The sequence below is a fragment of the Protopterus annectens genome, chromosome 1.part0 (assembly GCF_019279795.1).
Source record: "Protopterus annectens isolate FY-2018-M chromosome 1.part0, PAN1.0, whole genome shotgun sequence".
In the NCBI taxonomy this organism is placed as follows: Eukaryota; Metazoa; Chordata; order Ceratodontiformes; family Protopteridae; genus Protopterus; species Protopterus annectens.
The window spans coordinates 1,667,443,340-1,667,461,667 of NC_056725.1; the positions used below are offsets into that span (position 1 = coordinate 1,667,443,340).

The 18,328-nt window shown below is 37.6% G+C and overlaps 1 protein-coding gene across 1 annotated transcript in view; it reads right to left on the bottom strand.

Annotated features, from left to right (window-relative positions):
• Positions 1-15,364, bottom strand: part of LOC122799376 (major histocompatibility complex class I-related gene protein-like) — a 647,776-nt gene extending 632,412 nt beyond the window's left edge. Inside the window, exon 1 of the mRNA XM_044068388.1 lies at positions 15,234-15,364. Within this exon, the coding sequence (XP_043924323.1) occupies positions 15,234-15,339 (106 nt within the window). The 5' untranslated portion in view covers positions 15,340-15,364. The remainder of the gene's footprint in view (positions 1-15,233) is intronic.
• Between the last annotated feature and the right edge of the window lie 2,964 nt (positions 15,365-18,328).

Genomic DNA, 18,328 nt, shown 5'->3' on the forward strand with positions numbered 1-18,328 from the left:
AAAACTAAAATGACTAAGTGTGTATGTGTGTAATATATGTGATACTAAACATCATAATACTAAACACAAAATCCTGAAATGTAAAAATGCTGAACTTTGCAGTGTTGAACTTAGAATATAGCATACATGTACTACATATGTACACTGTGTAAGAACACAGTTAATCAACAAACAATATCACTCACCTGTAGTGAAGCTCAGAAACTAGCACAAACATGAGCTCTGCAGAGGGGACAACTCCAGCTCTCTATATACATCTAGGTGTGGGCGGATTCTTATTTCAACCTTTTAACATTTCAGAGTGTTGACATTTCAACATTGTACAATCAGTAAGATGTACATATAGATTTGTCTCTCTCTCTCTCTCTCTCTCTCTCTATATATATATATATATATATATATGTAATCTACACCTATGTAGATATATCTAGATACAAGATATATGAGTGTTATATGAGTTATCGCTACATGCAATTTATCACATGCTGAAATGCTGGTGTTTTTCATTAGTGGCTCATTTGGGCAAATTATATAATGGTTGAAGTTAATTATATTGACTATTGCCATTACATAACTCCTGGGCTTTTCCCTTTCCTTTGTGTTTGTGCAACCCTGGAATTAATATATTTAATTTCTGGAGGTATGGGGTCAGAGCACTCATGTGGGGGGGGGTGCAAAGTCCCCAGCGTAAAAGTTGTTTTATGTTTTTCTTTTTGTAATCACAAATATAACTAGTGGTTTATATTTACAATTCCTTTTTTCTTTGATTTTAGTTGCAAGTAATGGTAATCACTGATGAGTTTCTTTGATGTGTTGTGTTTTGTTCAAACTCTCCAACAATTATTCATTATAAACTCATAGATAGATAGATAGATAGATAGATAGATAGATAGATAGATAGATAAATAGATCGTTCTATGATGTATGATGTTTGATCAAAGCTAACTTTGACTGAAAGAAACATCAGCATGCACAAATGTCTTAAAGTTCATTTGACTGAAACGCCACTTTATCAAAAGTAATCTATACAGCATATATATTTTAAAAAGCTCTTTAACAGGTGGGCAAGCTGCCCCTGCACTGCCCTTGTGGGGAGGAGTTGTCCTCATCACCTCCCTTTATTATATATTCTAACTCTGTGGTTGCACACTCATAGTGAAAAGAGAAAACACTACACACAGTAACTCAGTGCTGTTGGACAAACACAAAAATCTAAAAAACCCAGGGGTACAACCTGATGGAAGGCATTATCAGTCTCCACAAAATCTTCTAAAGTATTGCCCTAACAGCCCATGATGAAAAACAACAGCATAAATGCTGTTTCTGGACTTGAACAGCTTTCTTTGGCTTTTCACCCAAATGTGCTTTCCATCTTTTTTTTTTGGGGATATATATATATATATATATATATATATATATATATATATATATATATAGATACACACACACACACACACACACACACACACACACACACACACACACACACACAAAACCGAAGCTCTGCACACTGATCATTCCTCTGGGTGCATTAAGATTTCTGAGGTTGCCTTTTGAAATACCATCAACTTTAGAAGTTTTTCAGAGTGCAGTAGCTGAAATTATTAGAGCTAATCTGAGACCTTCCATTATCAGTCTCCTCTAAGCAAAAGTTTGATTTGTGACTTATGCAGCCAATGATCAGACTAAGGCAAAATGTGAAACTGAATAGAACTTTCAGATATTTTTGCCTAATCTTAACTTCATTGGACATGTGTCAAGTTCTAAAGTGCTAAAATTACACTTTGATAAAGTCAAAGATAATGTAAATACATAAAAAAATATTCAGTTATTATATGTCACATAATCTTTTATGTGGTTTCCTGGTATAATACAATATCTTTTCAAGTTAATTTCAAACTTTTCAGATATTAAATTCATATTTAGGAAACTGTTAAATATGATATTGCATAGTTTTGGTCAAAGAAATAGAGCAGCTCTTTGGAGATATTATAAATATATATAAGGAATGCTACAATGTTTCACAACTAGCAACAGTTCAGTGGATTGTTATAGCAATAACCCACACCCAGAAGTGGGTTATTGCTATTATACCATGACATTATTTAAGAAAAGAAACTGTTACTTTTCTTAAATAATGGCATAGTATAATGCCTGTTTACTGCCCTTCCGCAGATGTCTGGCATCCGCGGCAGTTCTGATGTACTGCGCGCCTGCGCAGTACATCAGAGTTGTAAAAGCAACGGAGAAAGCAACGGACATCTCCGCTGCTTATTTTAAAGCTGTCTCGCTATGTTAAACTCATTTAACATAGCGAGACATTAAAAAGCAACGGAGATCTTGCTTTCTCCGTTTTAACACTGCCTCGCTATGTTAAATGGGTTTAACATGGCGAGACAGCTTTAAAATAAGCAACGGAGATCTCCGTTGCTTATTTTAAAGCTGTCTCGCTATGTTAAACCCATTTAACATAGCGAGACAGTGTTTAAAAAAAACGAGTTATACTAATGGAAAAAAGTCCGGGCGACCGGACCTTTTTCCATTAGTATAACTCGATTTACAATGGGCACGCTGGCCAATCAGCGTGCACGTTTTGGGGGGATCATGGTATAATATGAAATAAATGCTTGATGCAGAAACTACTTTATTATGGTAGCCATTGGCATATGGGTCTGGAACCTTTACTAATGGGCAGACGTGTTATGCCCAAATAGAAAAAAATGCTGCCAATGGTCTTTGATTTTTAAAAAGTTCTATGGTTTTGTTTAAAATCATACATAAATGAGTCAAACCATAAGCCACCACACAGCATTCATAAGGTACAAACAAAGACTGAATCTGAAGTTGCAGAAATCATGACCCACAAGTTCAGTCTAAACCTAGTAATCAGTGCATAAAATGGACACACTTAATAGAGCTTATATTCAAGGGTATAAAGACTTTCTGGGGAACATTTACAAGTTCTCTTGATTGTTTCACATTTACCTGTATCAACTGAAAAGCTTGGAGAGGTAATTCTCTAGAATGAAAATCATGGTGATAAATAGCGGTGATAAATAATACTGCGGGCAGGTAAGTTACCCAGACTTAATGAAACAGTAAACATTAAACATTTTCTGATGGCACAAAGACTTTAAATGCTAAATGCTGTTGTTTAAAGTTGTTAAAAGTAGTAATATTTTCTCATTTTACAGAAATATGTTGTCATTCTAGAACAATTATATTTGGAGTTGTGTCACCAACACTAACCATTTCAGATAGAGAGTAACTCTTCTGAGTGGTTAGTGCCTGGTTACATTTTTGAACAAGGTTTTATATGCCCTGTAACTTTAAGATGAACAGACAGAACAAAAAAAAGCGCTTTATTGGTTACGGATGATAATGTGATTCATTTGTACTTCTTTTAAACTTGGTTTGTGTACTTAATTTTAACTCTGATGTAGTTCTGTTGAATAAAAAGAACGAAAGAGCTGAGTAGTTAAAACATGTGTCCATGCTTGCTTTTGTAGGATTGTTCAAGGTTTATTTGATTTTTTAAATCTATATGATGTTTTGTTGTTGTAATTTTAAACAAACAAACAAAAAATAATAATAATACAATGAAAAGTACTTTACCTTTTGCATTAATATGCCATGCAGAACACCTGAGTTTTTTTTTGCATACAAGGTTTATACATGTAGATATACAGGAGAAATATTTGAGCACATTCCTCGACAAATATACTCCTACACATACACACACAATGACAAAAATGCAAGCTTGATAAGAGAAATAATAATTCTGTAAATGTTATAAGAGCTGAACACATCAATGCCCAGTGTGATTTCACAACAAATTGCTGTTCAGGATACTATTGTGCTTCAGCGATCAACCTACTTCAAATCTATAATCCAGATATGGAAGACTGATCCAGAAACTAATGCAATGACTGTACATAAAGAACATGGAGCTGTTGAACGTGGTATTAAAAGTTGAAATTTCAATTTTACTGAGTTGCATTGCTATATATTCCATGACAGACTGTGGTGTGGCCAGACATAAACCATGTGCACTAATATGCAGACCTTTTAAAAATCATTTATTTTGTGCAATATGAAGTACTAGAATTCAAACAAAATAAAATATTTATTGTGGTTTATGGTCATGTGCATTGTTAAATTCTTTTTTTTCAGAAATTCTGGTTGGCTAAATGGACTTTCTGCTTAGAGTCATCTTTCTTAGTGGTAGTAAAAAGGTATACTGTACAGAAACATGCTATGTCTGAGGTTGGGGTGTTATATATGTAGATATAGGCTGGAATTCTTAGATAATGGTGTAGTACCTCAACTCTCACTGCACAGATGAGTTGAGTTGCAATGCTCTGCCATTTAATGATTCAGAGGCAAGCAGTAGATTTCAGGACTGTTCTACACAAGCACCTTATCCTATGACAAAGAGCACTCAGTCACACAGGCATATGCCCTGCATGGCCACTGTGATACTCACATGTATAAATACACATATACACATACACACACACACATACACACCAACACAAGCTCTCCCACACATATGCACACATACACACACACACACACACACACACACACACACACACACACACACACACACACACACACACACACACACACACACACACACACACACACACACACACACACACACACACACACACACACACACACACACACACACACACACACACACACATACACACACCTATCCTTCCCACACACATATAGGTTTTGGTTCTTAGGTTCATAGGTAGGTACTAGGCTATCTGCCCAAAGGCATTTATAAGCCTAGCCGGAAAGTGTTGGCTTTTGCTGCCCCCTTAGTTTAGTTCCCTGTACCTCTGTGCAGCAGAGCCATTGAAGTGATCCCTGGGGTAAACTTTCTGTTTCTCATCCAGTCATCAAGGTTTCTCTTGAAGAGGGTTAGTAGGGAGCTCTGCCTAATGTAGACTGGAATCTTGTTCCAGAGCATGGGAAGTCTATGGATCAAGAATCTATCCCTCCAGCATGTCCTATTTATTGTTGTGGTGAGGTTTAGATCCCTGGAGTGTGTGGCTCAAGGGGATATGGTTTTCTTTAGGTGAAGCATGTCCATCAATTCTGGGTTGGACATGGCCTTGTATGTCAGACAGAGATCACCTCTGAGTAGGCGGTATGCAACCGAGTACAACTGGAGTTTCTTCAGTTGAGTTGCATAGGGCATCTGCTTGAGGCCAGTAATTCTCTTGGTGAGGTAGTTCTGTGGTCTTTCCAGTTGATGCAGGTGTCTTGTAAGATACATCCCAAATGGGGCATTGTACTCTATGATGGGTCTGATGAGTGATGCATAGAGGGGCCCAATGACCTCTTTTGATCTGGATGCAAACCCTTTTGTGATTAGGTGGGACACACAGAAGGATTTTCTAACCACTTTGGCAATGTGATTATCAAAGGAGAGGTTACTATCTACTTGGGTCCCCAGATCCCTTATTACATCTTCCGTATTTAGGGTGCTACCACCTATGTGGTAGTTTGTGGGTACTTTGTTTTTTCCAAAAGGAATGACTATGCACTTTTTGGCATTTAGCTTGAGGCCATGGTTTTGACACCAGGCATCTGTCTCAGTGAGATCCTTTTGGAAGATGTCTGTGTCAGCCGGAGAGTCAATTATAGCCCCTAGTTTGCAGTCGTCTGTGAACCTGGTCAGCCATAGTCCTCCTGTGCTTGCCTGTACCTATGAGAAATATATGCCAAACAGGAGGGGTCTGTGGACTGAGCCCTGGGGAACACCACGTGTAACCGGTTTAGAGTCAGACCTAGCTCTTGCAACTCTTACTATGTGGGTTCTGTCCATGAGCCAGTTGGCAACCCATCTCATGATGTAGGGGTTTATATTCAGGCTGGTGAGTTTGTTTATAATACCTGAGTGGAGAATGGTGTTGAAGGTCTTTGTGAGGTCTAAGTAAGCTGTTTGAACCACCTTTCCCTCATCTATAGCCTTGGTAACTGTCTCAAAGAAGTCCACCAGGTTTAGAATCATGATCTGCCCTTAACAAAGCTGAACTGGGTAGGGCCCAGTGTTTGGAAGATTCCAATGTCTCTGTTAATGAGATCCATGATGATGTGCTCCATAGCTTTGCAGACCAAGCTAATCAGGCTTATAGGGCGATAGTTCCCAGGGTCCTTTGTGGCTCCACCTTTGTGGAGTGGAATAACTGTTGCTATGTGCCACTCTGTGGGCACATAGCCTGTGGAGAGGCTGAGTTTAAACAGTGTGTTTAGGTGAGCGGTTAGTTCATCTTTGAGCTCATGTAGGATGCAGCTTGGGACACTGTCCAGTCTCATTGATGCTGTGTTTTTAGCTTTGGAGAGGGCTGTTTTAACCTGAATGTCTGTGATTTTAGGGGCACTACATTCTTCTAGTATAGTTATGGGCCATTTTGGGGGTGAGAGGGGGGTGAAGTTTGCACTGAATCTGTCTGCCAGGATGTTGGCTATATCAGTCGGTTCAGTGTATTTTGTGCTATTCTGCACTAACTCCGAGCAGATCTGAGAATTGCCACTTAGATTCCTGACATAGCTAAATAATGCCTTGTGGTTATCTTTGGAGTCCATGGTAATTTTTCTTTTGAAGCTAGCCTTGGATGATTTTATGAGGGGAACGTAGTTTCTTGCCGACACTGATTAGGGATGTCTTCCCTTCTTGGGATTTTACTCTTTTCTGTACTAGTTTCCTCCTTCTATTGTATAGCTTGTTTATGGCAAGGGTCCACCAGACTGGTTTCCTTTTCTTGGAGGAGTGAGTCTTGGTTTTGTTTGGGATAGCACAATCCATGCATTCTTGTAGGTGCCCGTAGAGTGCATTAGTAAAGGATTTTGCAGCTTGGACAGCGTTATCCTTTATCATGGGGGCTTTGAAACTTCCCACCTCGGTCTTAAGTAACATGAAGTTTGCTTTTGAAAAGTTTTTCACAGTGGTTTCTTTGACCGGGGGTGGTGGCGGAATATGGATATCCAGAGTGATTAGTTTATGGTCAGATCTAACCAGCGAGGGGTTGATCTCCAGTGTGGAACACCGGTCACCCATGTTGGTGATGACCAGGTCCAATATGTTGTCACCTCTGGTGGAGGTGTTGACCAGTTGATTCAGGGCATTTGAGTTTATAAATTCTAGGAAATGTTGAGCAAGGGAGTTTGTACTTGAGTAGTTCTCCCAGTTAATGTCTGGGTAATTGAAATCACCCAATATCAGGGTGTTTGGTAGGACCTTTATGTTTCCCAGTGCTTCCAGAAATGCAGAGTGGGGGTCCTGGGACATGGTGGGTGATCTGTAGCAAGCTATAATTTGAATAGCAGTTTTGCCCATTGTTAGTTGCATGTGAACCCCCACACACATATACACACCAACATAACCCCACCACATGCACACACATGCCTACATCCTGTACCTGAACATTTGTCATCCATGAGCTGCATATTCATACCAGCCACTGGTCATGTAAGGCAGTTGGTCATCCATCACACATATACATAAATTTAGTTACAATAATCATTACATAGACACTCATAAACTCACTCATGTACTGTCCTTATATGCTTACAAATACAAACAAATCAAGATATACTTTCACATATCCCCATGCAGACATGGTTTATTGCTTACAATACCCCAAGCTAGTAAATAAAAATCCCCAATATACATAGAAATTGAAAACAAATGGAAGTCACTTTATTCCTCATGCCTCAGCATTAAGTCTTAATGGGTACACCCAAACAACCATTCATATAGTGGATGAAACTTATATACTTCTTCAATACAAAATGAATTAACTAATAATTCAAATAAACGTTCTTAATGGAGAAAGATTTAGAAAAATTCTGCATTATATAGAACAATTAATAGTAAAACACCATCAAAGCATGCTCATCTAATTTACTTCATTATTTAAACCATGAGGAGACGGAGCATTATATTTTAGAATTAACCTGTTTTCTAATTTATTCATCACACAACATTTAACACCACCCATCAGTGATCATACAGTTTTGCAAGAGAAATGTTCTCTTAATTTTAACACTTTCCCATTTGTAGTTTACTGTTTTCCTGTATTGGCAGTCTACACATGGAAAAGCCCATCCATTTCTAATGACAAATTTCCCTCTCAATGAAATGCATAAGTGCGCGGTACTACTTAGCTGTGCATTTTTGAACTGCTGTTGAGAGCAACTTCCACAGTTCCATACTACAGAAGTTTCCTAACTGACCAATATTCTGGGCTCCTTAGACACTTTATTAGCATAGACTACACCCTTCACTTCCATATTTGAATGAGGCACCTAAACCACTCACTGGTCAGTAGTGCAGAGCTGCACTACCAAGTGGCTATTTCTGCAAGAAATGGTACAAGCTTGTTTCATATATAAAGTACCTTGAACAGTTTTTGTATACTAGACAACTTGTCACTGAATTCTGGTCATAGTCTATTTGCAATCATTATATTTAAGTTTAAAGTTCAGTATTTTATTTATATAGTATTTGTTAGCCTGGGTAGGGCATTGATCCATACAGACCTCTTTGAGACTTATCTAGGGAGCACCGTCTGGTTAAGTGACTTGCAGAGTCACACATAAGGTACATTGAGACAGAGGGAATCAGCTCCTGGACTACATGATAAAGCTCATTAATAGCTCTGAACCTTCATCCTATGTACTACCAAACATCAAATATATGAAATGTATCTGTCTTTGAAATGAAGGTGACATAGCATCTGTGTTCATAAACATTATCTAGTATCTATAGTTACCTGTATCTTTAAATGGGAGGGATCAGTAGTTAGCCTTATGTACCAGGTGACTTGTGTAATAGACTGCAGTTCAGTAAAACTGTTGCTGAATACATAGATGTGCATCGTGTCTTGCACCTCTTTGTTAAGTTATCTTGAGTACGTGTGTATTTAAATGACTTCATAAAACCACACTTTATTCCTTTTTGCCTGGCATATCTCTTTGCACTTTCTACTTTGGCACTGATATGGCTCATCAGCTACAGCATCTGTAGTACTCCCTTCTCTAGTAAACACCGGCATCTGTTTCACTAACTTCATAGTTGAAGCTACATGCTACAGGGCACATCCTTATATTGCACCCGTTCTAAAAATGCTAAAATTGTGAAGCTCAAATTTGTTTCTGATCTACAGTGCTGCAACAGATCATTAAAATTAATGTGAGTAAAAATCTGTCATATTTGATTGGGGCAAAAACATTTACATTAAACTGTTTGCTATTAAACATACCACAAGATTTGATCCTGCTGAATACTTACAGTATGTCACAATATATTTTCCCAGAAAAAAAAATAAATTATTTGGTGAAATTATTTTTATTTATATCCATAAGGCTCCATTTAACTCCAGCTCCAACTAAATATAACAATCATCAAGTTGGCTTGGTACTGCAGAAAAAAAATGCCCTATCACTGCCATGGTCTCAGTGGGAAAATGTTTCAAAGACAAATGGTAGATTGTAACAGATATTTTTCACTGATGTGAGATTCTGTCAAGAGTGCATCTATGAAAGGAAAACATTTCTGATATGAAACTGATATGCAAGTAGATTCCTTCTAATTTTATAAAAAACAGTCAGAAAAGTATACAACAGATTAGTTAATTACTATAATGCTGAAGTGAAGGTGCAAGTATGAGAGTATTATTTCATAACATTAAGAATTGTTTAAGGATTTACAAAAAAGAAAAAAAAAACACCAGTGAAAATGATAAGGAATATCCATGCCACTGTTTCATCTAGAGACCTGGGTAGAGTGAAGCCTACAATATGTCCTGTACTATGTGAGTGAGTCTCAGAACACTGATGAAGAAAGACTGCAGGTTCCTGTAGTTGGCACAGTAGTACATTAGAGCATGCTGTTCCACATATGCTTTCCTTTCAGTTTTAGTTCAACTGGACTCAAATATGAGGAAGGAGGCAAGCTATATATCTGTATATATTTGTGTTCTGGTCATCTAATGGAAGTTTGAGACTCAGCAGTGCGAGCCTTGAAACTGAGAAAAAATTAATGTGATTTATTACAAATAACACTGAAGAGTGAAAGTTGAAAACAATTGTATCTAGGAAAAAGGAAATCCTCTGAGATGCAACAATTTTCAGCTTAGCAAATATTTTCCCATGATCACAGTTACATTTCTGCCATTTTGAGGATGGCAGAGTCACACTTAAGATAATAATAAAATTCCTATTTGTTAACCAGGTCTACCTGCAAAACACACAGTCCCTTTTCAGGGGTGATCTGGAAACCATGTTTGGTTATGTGACTTGCTCAAGTTGACATAGCAGACAAATGAGTGCTGCAGCAAATAATTAGAGAGGGAAAGGTAACCAAATGGAAAGAGGCCAAGAATTTATTTGGCCTGCAGGCTAGAGATTGCCTTCCCTATCAAGGATTTGATATCAGAGCATAGGCAAAGAGAAAGAAATAGGGGGATCCTAAGTGAAAGACCAGAACTGTTAGAGTTTTTAATAGAATCTACAACAGACGCTGCTGTTAAAATAGGAATAATTAGTTGCATGATAACTGTAAGCATCAATCAGAGGAGGCTAGAAAGGAATGGGAAGAGAGAATGGGTAAGCAATTCACAAAGAAACATTGGGATATATATATATATATATATATATATATATATATATATATATATATATATATATTTATATATATGTGTGTGTGTGTGTATATATATATATATATATATATATATATATATATATATATATATATGTGTGTGTGTATATATATATATATATATATATATACACACACACACACACACACACACACACACACACACAGACACACACACACACACACACACACACACACACACACACACACATATATATATATATATATATATATATATATATATATATATATATATATATATATATATATATATATATATATATATATACACACAAATATATGTCTCACAAAGAATCAACAATCTCTTAAAGATTTAGGATCTTTGTTTGGAAGTGTTTACATAGGTATTTTTATATCTCAAGTAGACTCTGAAGAATTTTTCCTTGGTTAGATAGCAAATGTTGCCGGTGTGAGGAGGAAGAAAGAGGTAACTGGGACCATATTTTCTGGAAATATAATGAGTTGGTAGACTTTAAAAATCCCCTACAGATGACTCTGACAGAAATACAAGCTGCCCAAATTGGTATGACTAAGGAACTTATTTTTTGAGCTATAATACAATATCGGAATTGCCTAGACATAGTAAAGTCTTGCTGAGTCTAACTAGGGTGGCTGCCAAAAAAGCAATTGCTAGAAAATGGAAATCAAAGTCTAAACTAACTGTACTAGCAATAGTAAACATACTAACAGAGATAAAAGAACTGGAAATGGGATCGTTTGAAAAGGGTAGGTAAAAATTACATAGAAAAAACTATGGAAATTATGTGAACAATACAGTAGATGAGGAATGATATTTAAAAGAAGGCAGGATTTGAATGAGCTTTGTAATGCTTGACTGACAATGACTGGATAGATTATAACTGATGTATAATGCTGCCAACTAAACATGCCAATATGGTTTGTTTTCATTTACAAAATGTATGATTGCCTATGTCATAGATGATAATTTAATAAGGATGTTTATTGCTAAAAAAACATATACCACAAGAACTACAGGAAAAAAATGCCACTATACCAAAAGAACTACAGCTCAAAATTTTAACTTCTTCACCAACTGTCACACTTACAACAGGAGCATTTACAGCTTTCACTTTTTCACTCAGTTTGTGTAATCACAGAGTTGGTGCATAGAGACAGAGAGTATGGAGGCACAGGGCAGTTTGCCTACAGGCAAAAAAGGGATGTTTATATGAGCTGTGCATTTGCTTAGTATTGATACTTTCAAGTATGGCTTTATTTGCAGCATTAGATGTTTTGATGGTGCTTAAACACAATGTGATTAATCATAATGAAACCACTGGGTACCTCTCATTATGAAAAGTGGAAGATTTAATATTTTCCACAATTCATATCTGAGTGTCATACTGATGAGCCAACCTTAATTTTAGACTACAAAACAAAACTAAATCTCCTGTTTGCACTGATAACAATATCTGCAACTTTATTCACTCTTAGGCTTGTTGTAGGGTATGAAAAAGGTAATGTCAGTTGAGAGTTAGACATATGGTCACCATCTGATGTATCAAAGCTTATTTGGTCAACACCAGGCGATGAATGCATAACCAGTTCAGCAACGGAGATATATCTTACCCAGAATTTTGATGAACACACAGAATGCACATTAGATGAGTGATTATAGGAAGTTTCCACCTGCTAGGGGAATGAAGGCAAGTTATCTCTTTAGACAGTTGCACTTGAGAAAATAGACTTTGTAAATTCCTGCTGTGATAAGGCAAGGCAGATTCATGAGTTAATGGGCTGGAGTACTTCTTGTTTGACATTGTTCTGCATTTATTAAGGTGAGATACCATCAGTGATCTTGAGAGCAAACTGCCATCTGAATCAACAGGGTCATGCAAACAATTACAATCAGGTTGAGACATACAGGAAAATTACTTTAGAGGCTTTACTGTAATAAATGTCATTAAATAATGTTTGCTTCAGGGTAACTCGGAGAGCTGCAAAACAGAAACTGTCTAGTGCATGGTTCGTAGAGCAAACTGAGTTTTAAGCCGGCATATCTCAGTTTGCACATGCACCATGCCAGCTGTGACACACTGACCGTTGGATAGCCTATATTTCATTATATAATGGACACATTTTCATACTATCAAATGTTTGGAAGTATTCATCCCTCAAAAATTCAAATAAATTTATCCTCAGCACCTGCAGATATCTGCTCACGGTCATTTTCTTGGATCTTATTGTCATTAGTCAAGTCAAAAGTTTCTATAATTATTATGATATTACTGAATTCATATGGGCAAAGAAAATTTACAATGTAACTTTATTCATTGCATTCATTCATTTATTTTCATTTTCTGATATGTATATTATCCAGAACATTTAGTGGGCATTCACCTAAGAACCAGTAATGTATGAGATAACATTACAGTGTAGGACAGTTGTGTTTGTACACAAACTTTCATGCACAGGCGCACGCACACTGCACATGCACAGCATGTACACCTATGGATTTTATGGAAGTGCACACACACACACACACACACACACACACACACACACACACACACACACACACACACACACACACACACACATACACATACATGCACTGTCTTCTCAATATTTCTCTGTATCTCTCTGCCCCTCTCAATCTCTCTCTTGCTTTCTCTCTCTCTCTGTCTTCCTACCTGTACACATATGGACTATTGTACAGACACAAAAATTCATCTATCAACATATCTTTGAGATGTGGAAGGAAACCAGAGTTCCCATTAGGATGTGGGAGGAAACAGGAGATCCATTTGGAAGCACAGATGGATTCAGCAGATATATCCAGGGGGCACACACACATTGATTGGCATTCTACCATCACCAATGATGATGCAGCAATACAAACAGAAAATGATCGACTTTATCAATTGACTTAGCTACTGGTGTCATTTCAAAGGGATCCAATATTTGTCAGCCTGGGAGGACATGGCTGCTTTGCTAGAGATGGCCTGCACCCATCACCTCTAGGCTTTCGGATACTGGCTAAAACATTAACCACCCCTATTCTGCATTTTTAGGCATTACCAAACAGGCAAACCTACAAACAATGAACAAACACAACAGACAATACTCAGGACAAGCTAAAGGTGCTGCTGCTCAATGCTAGGAGTCTCAAAGGAAACTGCGCTCCCTGGAAGTAGTCCTCACTCTGGAGAATGCAGACATCTGTGCAGTTACAGAGACATGGTTTAAAACCACAGAAAGCATTCCAGCTGTGCATGGCTATAATGTCTATCATATGTTCCATTCACTCACTGAACATGAGAGATTTAAAGGAGGAGGTGTATCTATCTAAATAAAGGATACTCTCACCTCAAGATTTGTCAAGCAATATGACATGCTAGGGCTAATCCATGTCCAACTATCTATGGAAAAAATCGATTACCGAACACTTGCTATCTGGAGATCCCCCTCCATGAACCAGGATGCCCACACATCATACCTAGAGTTACTAGAATCACTCACCATCCAGCCCTATACCATACTCATGGGTGATTTTAATTACCATTCCATTAAATGGGAGGCATACATGACCACTAACACACAGGCTCAAATATTCTTTGACTTTACAAATTCAAATATCCTGGAGCAGTTGGTCTGCACTCCCACCAGGGGAATGATTATTCTATATCTTAAACTCATAAAATGGAAGAGCACTGCTCCCCCCTGTGTGTGATGTCTTCACTAGTATGATCAGATCACAAAGCGGTTTCCCTGGAAATTAAGGTAAAATTAGACTCCACACCAAACCAGAAGAATTTAAAACACTTTCTAAGGCAAACTATTCCTATTAAGCAATGACATAGCTAGATTCCAAGCTCCTCCAAATCCAGAAAACACAGTAACCAATGCAGAGCATTACACTAAAGCCCTGTATGACTATATAAACAACTGCATAGAAATGGCAGTACTGAGCCGAAGTGAGCCCAGGTCAAACTGCAAAAACAAGCCACCCTAATGGACTCCTGGTGTTAATAGGTTGTACAACAAAAGAAAAAAAATCCTGTCAAGAAATAAGAGGGAATGTGCACAACAGAGCAAAAAGTCCCTCATTGGTTTAAACAAGTGATTCAAGGAACTAGTCAAGTCTCTGAAAGCTGGCTTGCGGTATACCACATGCTATCCCTTTCCCTATAATATACTTCTACTGACATCTTTTACCAGAAAATTCAGAACATAGCCTTTTATATTCACAGGTGAAATAAATAATTCCAATCAGCTTTCTATTATTATTTAGTTGTATGGTGCAATATCAGTATTAATTTATTTATTAGTTACTTATTTATTTGTCTTTGTTAACTAGGAAAATTCGACTGGGTATAACACATTTTTCAGCAAATACTCAGGGAGAAAAGCTCCTTGACTTTTCATATATATTAACAGTTGTAGTTATAACTAAAAAACAGAACATTTGCAGGACAGTTATATACAGTAGAAATATTTACATTCATGAGTTAGGAAAAAAGGATTTATGTAATTAAACATTTTTTAAATTATTAAGTTTTACCTGTTTTGACAACCTTATTTGTGACAGTTGAAAAAAATGTTAATAGAGACAGAAGCAATCTGAGCATCTGTAAATCCATGGCTAAGGGAAGATAATCCTGTGGCATATGCACTTCTTGTCACTGTCTTATAATACTTTACTGGAAATGTTTGTTGAATGGTATTTGCAACAGGAACTTGGATTGCCCAATAAGCTTATTTAAATAGTTTTTGGTCAGAATGTCTGAGCTAAGTTGTTATATTTATGTCACCATACTACAGTGAAACAAAATAAATGGTAACTGTAGAGCTATGTTTAACAGTTAATACAGACCAATGCAAAACTATGATGTTCAACTTTTGAGTAGAAATGCATACATATTGCTATTTTATTTGAGAATTTTAGAGAAAATGTCTGGGGATTCAGTAAACTCCATGTAGGCTTCGTTTGAAGCCTACACGGAATTTATGTGTTTACGCAGCAAGCAGTAATGCTAATTACATATTCATGCCACACACCGCATTTAAACATAAACAAGTGTTGCTGGCCAGTAAACCATGTAAAGCAACATGGATAGCAACAGACATGTAGACCTGTTTACTGACGGGCAAACTAGATCTGTGGGATTGCACAAAATGTCACAATGATTACCAGGGTTAATAATATAGCAATGCATATCTCCAAACAAACCAGTGGACTCAATAAAGGCAGAATACTCCAGTGCTCAGAAAGTAATTTTTTTTTGTAGACGCAGATACATAAGCATCTACAGTAAATTTACTTTCTGAGCACTGGAGTATTCTGCTTTTATTGGGTCCACTGGTTTGTTTGGAGTTTTATGTTTTTATCTTTTTGTGGACCTGACATCTGGATAAGGATTGTGGTTGTTGCTGTTTTTACATAGCAATGTATATGCTCCAAACACATTACAGGACAGTGTATACAGTGCAGAGTATTGTGGAATCCCATTTCAGGCATTCTGTACAAAGTTGTGTAAATGATCCATAATGGTACATTAACTACCATTTAAAATAAACAGTCAGGGTAAGTGTGTGCATTCAATAGTGACACACAGATGAATTGTAGGAATGAATACAGGGAAACAGGACAGGTAAAATATCTAAATGTACAACAGATGAGGGCAAGTAAATGAAGACAGTCTTAGCAGGAACACTAATCACATATCAGCATGATACAGTATAGACAGCACAGTGACAAAAGTATATTATGTGACTGTCACACAAGGTGACATATCAATGGCGAATATTCGTTGTGATATAAGCATCCTGACATGGATAATGGAGAGGACATTTATCAGGAATGTTATACACAATAGGGGTTAGCTGCATACTGTGAAACTCTGCAAAATGAGTTGTCTGAACATGAATGTAATGTCATCAGAGGTCGCCACCAAGTGGGACATATAGTTACAGGATCATGGACAAAGTAAACAGATGCACACACAATCATGGACAATATTAGAATAATACCACCAGTAATCTCATGTCTGTGACATAACATATTGGACTGTGAGTGATCATAGATGGTTCTGCAAAAACACACTTGTACAACTATTATGACACATCAGCAATCTATGAGGGTAATCAAGCACACTGCCCTGACACTGTAACATCTGCTGGAGGTGTTAGGACGGACACTGCTATACCAGTATATGACATTATGATCAATCCAGGCTAGTGAACAGGTGTGCATGGCATACATATGGCACACTCCATACTGTCACAAATGTAACCCATGTCATCAATGTTGCCAAACAGCTATGTATGTACTGTGTGCATCACCAGAACAGGTATCACACATGCATGTGGTATATCACTTTGATGGGGGTTCCGCACCATTAGACAGTAATGTTTATACCACAAAAAGAATACTTAGGTATGGCCAATAAGATGTGTGGCAGCTCACTGTGGCAAAGGTGGTTCAATTGAGTTATGCATCCGTAGAAGATGTGCAAAGAGGTACATGAAGATGGGTGCATTGTATTCAGTTATTGGTGATGAAGGCTGTGAACTATGAAAGTATTATGGCCTTTGATGTGGGCATCCTGCACATACTCAGGAGTTGTGTTACATACAAAGGAGTAGTCACCACTGTGGACACATTTTGGTGGATGTTCCGCATACCATCTACCTCAGTACACAGGTCACATACCACTTGGTCTGCTCATGGGGGTGTGATATCTACATTATCATTGGGTTGTGCATTTGTTTTTATAACTTAAGAACTCCCCCCATGTTTTTGTTTCATCTCATGTGTTTTCATGGCTACGGCAACAATCATTGGTGTGTGTTAATACTGTCTGTATTGTACTAATATCACAGCAGAAGTCTGACTTGGAGACAGTTGGACAACACTTTATAGGTGATGACATCAGTAGTGTCTGGTGAGGAAAATATGGTAATAGCAGTGTCCCACATGGTGGTGTAAAAATGCTCTCTCTGAAGTCAAACAAGTGGATAGATGCAGGCACACCCTCACCAGTTAACTCCAGTGAGAACAGAACCCCTACCTAGGTAAACCAACTAAAAACCTCTGCAGTTAATGCAAGCACCACAGGACAAGCCTGATTTAGTGGCTGTTGGACAACAGTTTATAGGTGATGACATCAGCAGTGTCTGATAAGGAGAAGATGGTAATAGAAGTGTCCTACATTCTGGTATAAAATTCTCTCTCTAATGTCAAGCAAATGCACCAACACACATACACACACACACACACACACATACACACACACACACACACACACACACACACACACACACACACACACACATCAGTTGACTGCCGTGAGAACAGAGCCCTTACCTAAGGTAAACTGACTAGAGACTTCTGTATTTAATGCAAGTGCCGCAGCACAACGTTAACCTCGAGAGTGTGTGACAACACTTTATAGGTGATGATACCAGCACTGTCTGGTGAGGAGAAGATGGTAATAGCAGTGTCTCACATGCAGATATAAAATGTTCTGTCTAATGTCAAGCAAGTGCACAAACATACATACACACATACACACACACAACACACACACACACACACACACACACACACACACACACACACACACACACACACACACACACACACACACACACACA